Below are 4,574 nucleotides of genomic sequence, written 5' to 3'. Positions count from 1 at the left end.
TACTCTTGTTGCCCAGGCTGGAGTGCAATGGTGCGATCTTGGCTCACTGAAACCTCCATCTCCCAGGTTCAAGTGATTCTCCTGCCTCAGCCTCCCGAGTAGCTGGGATTACAGATATGCACCACCACACCCAGCTAATTTTTTGTATTTTTAGTAGAGATAGGGTTTCTCCAAGTTGATCAGGCTGGTCTCGAACTCCCGACCTCAGGTAATCCAACTGCCTTGGCCTCCCAATGTGCTGGGATTACAGGCATGAGCCACTGTGCCCAGCCAATGTTCATTCTTTTAACCATCAGCCCTACACCTGTTTTCTATTTATCAAAATCTATGAGCGAGCATTATGTGTTACAATAAATAAGACTCAACAAAGCTCTGAGTGAAGGCCCAAAGAGTGAGGTGCAATTCTGAAGGGCATATGATTTGTGACAGTCATACATGAACTTCAGAGAATATTTTTACAAATGTTCTAGTGGACTAAAGCTGTAACTACCAAGAGGTACAGGCTGTGCCTTAATAATTTTTGAATTTCCTATAATTCTGTGATAGGGTCTTACAATAGGAACTGAATTATCTGTTGAAATGAGGTTGCTAGAACCACATTATCCGGAAAAGTGGGATATCACTATTTTTTTTTTTATTAATGTTTAAAGAGATCCACTTTATATAAAATTCTGGCTACAACCTAACAAATGAATTGTTCTGTTCATTAGTTAGCCAATTTAAGTAATTATGAAAAGCTCAATAATACTTTAACTGGCAATGAAAGCTTCAATATCTCTTTTATCACCACAACTTTGGATTTCTTCGTAGCTAAATAAAATGTTTCTATTTTGTGGGGGAAAAACTGTCACATAAGTTGAAATTCTGCAATGTCCAACTGAGGAAAAGATCTCTATGTTAAGTTAAAGGTACAAATTCTACATCAGTAGTACATGAGAGAAAAAAAATGCCAAAATTAAAGTGATTCATGCCCATTTCCTTAACTGAACCTAAGACTTTACGAACAGATATACAGTAACTTTGATCATGCACACGTCAAACTTGAATTTAAAAACATGAATTTTGCTCTGTTGCCAGGCTGGGTGCAGTGGCTCACACCTGTAATCCCAGCACTTTGGGAGGCCAAGGCGGGTGGATCACAAGATCAAAAGATCAAGACCATCCTGGCCAACATGGTGAAACCTTGTCTCTACTAAAAATAGAAAAATTAACTGGGCATGGTAGCATATACCTGTAGTCCCAGCTACTCAGTAAGCTGAGACAAGAGAATTGCTTGAACCTAAGGAGGCGGAGGTTGCAGTGAGCCAAAATCGCACTACTGCACTCCAGCCTGGCAACAGAGCAAAACTCCATCTCTAAATATGTGAATAAATGAATGAATAAAATATCTCCTACTTCTGCTAAGAGTACCAAAAATAGGGCCAGGCATGATGGCTCATGCCTATAATTTTGGCACTCTGGGAAGCCGAGGCGGGAGGATAGCTTGAGTCCAGGAGTAAAATAGTGAGACTCTGTCTCTACAAAAAATAAAAAATTAGCTGGATGTGACACATCCCTGTAGTCCAGGTACTCACAAGGCTGAAATGGGTGGATCACTTGAGCCTGGGAGGTCACGGCTGCAGTGAACTGTGATCACACCACTACCCCCGGAACCCAGCCTGGGCTACGAGGTGAGACCCCGACTAAAAAAAAAAAAAAAAAAAAAGTACCAAAAATCTATAGCTGTTTCAGGTATAAAACACATGTAGTTACTGAGGTTTTCCTTTCCCACTGCTATGACTAATTTTTGGTTGAGATGCTAAGCCAAACATCATTGTTAAGTCTGTGGTCCAACCAAAAAAGGGAATCATACTCTCTTTGTACAGTCCCACCCTAATTGCTAGAATAAAATTTATAAATAAAATTATTTATTTTAGCAATTAGGGTGGGACTGTACAAAGAGAGTATGATTGATTGGAAAATTAATTTTGTAGGTATCAATCAGTTATAAGGGCATGGCTCATTAAAAAAAAAAGTGAGCCAGGTTACCTACATGAACCGCAAAGAAAGCACACTGAATTTTCTTATTGAAGGGCCCATCCTCATACTTAAAATTTCCCATGACTACATGGAAATTCTTTCACTTACCAGAAAGACCTGATTGGCACTTTCACTGAGAGTTGAGTCATCTGGGCTGTCAACGGGTGTCTGACGTGTAAACTTGGAATCAAATTGACTTACATCCTCTTCAGATTGCTTTATACAAACAAAATAGTTTAGAAAATGATGAACAGTCCATTTTGCAAACATCAGTCAACTGCAATGTAACCTCTGGGAGCTCTTTTCACAGGGCTTTACTATAAAAGTATTAGAATTGTTTCAGCAGGCACAGAATGAAGAAAAAAATGCAGGTGGAAAGTACTGAGTCAAATTACACCTTCAAATCTTAAACGTGCATTAATACAGATTTTAGTATATAGTTATCATTCCTATTAAAAATGTGAATACATCAGCTGGGTGTGGTGGCTCATGCCTATAATCCCAGAACTTTGGAAGGCTGAGGTGGGTGGATCATGAGGTCAGGAGTTCAAGACCAGCCTGGCCAACACAGTGAAACCCCGTCTCTACTGAAAAAACAAATTAGCTGGGTATGACGGCAGGAGCCTGTAATCCTAGCTGTTCGGGAGGCTGAGGCAGGAGAATCACTTGAACCCAGGTGGCGGAAGTTGCAGTGAGCTGAGATCGCACCACTACACACCAGCCCAGACAACCGTGCAAGGCTCTGTCTCCAAAAAAAAAAAGTGAATATATCAAACTCAAAACAAAAAAATGTGAATATCAATTTTCCCGTCTCACAAAGTTTCAGTGTGCCTAGTCTACTAGCTAACTCCCTGTTTAGAGATAATTAGTTCAGTTGGCTGCTGCAGGTTTTAATAAGCTTGAAAAACTACTGAAGCAGAGTTAAAACATGAATAACACTTGTAAGATGCTCCAGTTAAAGTTTAAAGATGCTCAGTTAAAGTTTCTTCCCACAGCTTATTTCATTCCTTTAGAAATCTAAAGGAGCAAACATAATTTTCTATTCCACGAGTTATAAGTTCTAATTCCTTGTGAAAATATAGTTATCACTTCAGTTCTAACCATGAGATTTATTTCTTTAATTGCTTCTCTATTTCCCAAAATATCTAGTTAGACTCTTGGGCCAAATGTAGGAAGTTAATAATTCTGTAGAATATCTGACTTAATACTAAAAGATGACCACATTAACCTTATAGCTCTCTTAGAGCCCAGACTGTGAAACAGCTCTCCTTGGAGAAATGGCTGATTCTAAGTGTGGGGAAATGTATGAGATAAGCATAGAGCACCAGTCTCCTTATTTTCTTCTCTGGTACAACACCAGACCATGTGGTCATGTCAAAAGGACTCAGAAACCAACATGAAGATGCACCCGGCATTCAATGAGGGGAAAAATTGAGCATCAATAAAAATAACTGCCTGACACGGTAGCTCACGGCTATAGTCCCAACACTTTGGGAGGCAGAGCCGGGTAGATCACTTTTGAGCTCAGGAATTGAAGACCAGCCTGGTGAACATAGCAAAACCCCGTCTCTACCAGAAACACAAAAATTAGCTGGGCATGGTGGTGCACCTGTGGTCCCAGCTACTCAAGAGGCTGAGGTGGGAGGACTGCTAGAGGCTGGAAAGTCAAGGTTGCAGTATACCACGGAACTACAGCTTGGGTGACAGAGTAAGACTGACAGAGTAAGACCCTGCCTCAAAACAATATATGAATAAAAATAACTACAATGAAATGAAGCACAAATACGTTAAAATGTGTACGTTCATAATACACTAAAAAAGAAAAAAACACACGAAGTTCATTGGTCAATTTTGGAAGATGCTAGAGAACTAATCATTATTTTGAAAACTGGGAAAGAATAAAACATTTATACTGCCTTTTCTATATGAACTATACCTTGGGTAACTAAATAACTGATCAGAGTTTCTCTTTATGAAAGAATTCCAGCTAATAAAGAATAACAGTTAGGGCCGGGCACGGTGGCTCAAGCCTGTAATCCCAACACCGTGGGAGGCCGAAGCGGGTGGATCACAAGGTCAAGAGATCGAGACCATCCTGGTCAACATGGTGAAACCCCGTCTCTACTAAAAATACAAAAAATTAGCTGGGCATGGTGGCGTTTGCCTGTAATCCCAGCGACTCAGGAGGCTGGGGCAGGAGAATTGCCTGAACCCGGGAGGCGGAGGTTGCGGTGAGCCGAGACCGCGCCATTGCACTCCAGCCTGGGTAACAAGAGCGAAACTCCATCTCAAAAAAAGAATAACAGTTAGAATAAGACCATTTCACAAACACCTGATGAAATTGTAAAACTAGACCAGAGTTTCTTAACCTCAGTGCTACTGACATTTTAGGACTATTAATACTTTGCTGCAGGGGCTGTCCTGTGCTGACTCTTACTCCTGAAGGTACCCACAGCATTCCCTCCCCCAAGCTGTGACAATCAATGTATCTCCAGACATTGCCAAATTACCCTGGTAGTGAAGTGCTGACACAGGCAATGATCAGTGACCACTAA

At 40.8% G+C, this 4,574-nt stretch overlaps 1 protein-coding gene across 4 annotated transcripts in view; it reads right to left on the bottom strand.

The window, feature by feature from the left end:
• Positions 1 to 4,574, bottom strand: part of RPS6KB1 (ribosomal protein S6 kinase B1) — a 63,856-nt gene that overhangs the window by 6,198 nt on the left and 53,084 nt on the right. For all 4 annotated transcript variants that reach the window (XM_017539821.2, XM_017539825.2, XM_017539824.2 and 1 more), the window contains one exon: positions 2,128 to 2,235. In XM_017539821.2, coding sequence (XP_017395310.1) covers positions 2,128 to 2,235 — 108 coding nt within the window. The remainder of the gene's footprint in view (positions 1 to 2,127; positions 2,236 to 4,574) is intronic.

Source organism: Cebus imitator, unplaced genomic scaffold, assembly GCF_001604975.1.
Source record: "Cebus imitator isolate Cc_AM_T3 unplaced genomic scaffold, Cebus_imitator-1.0 Scaffold121, whole genome shotgun sequence".
Classification (NCBI taxonomy): Eukaryota; Metazoa; Chordata; class Mammalia; order Primates; family Cebidae; genus Cebus; species Cebus imitator.
The sequence above is the reverse complement of the archived record's forward strand: the minus strand, read 5'-3'. Positions and strand labels throughout refer to the sequence as shown.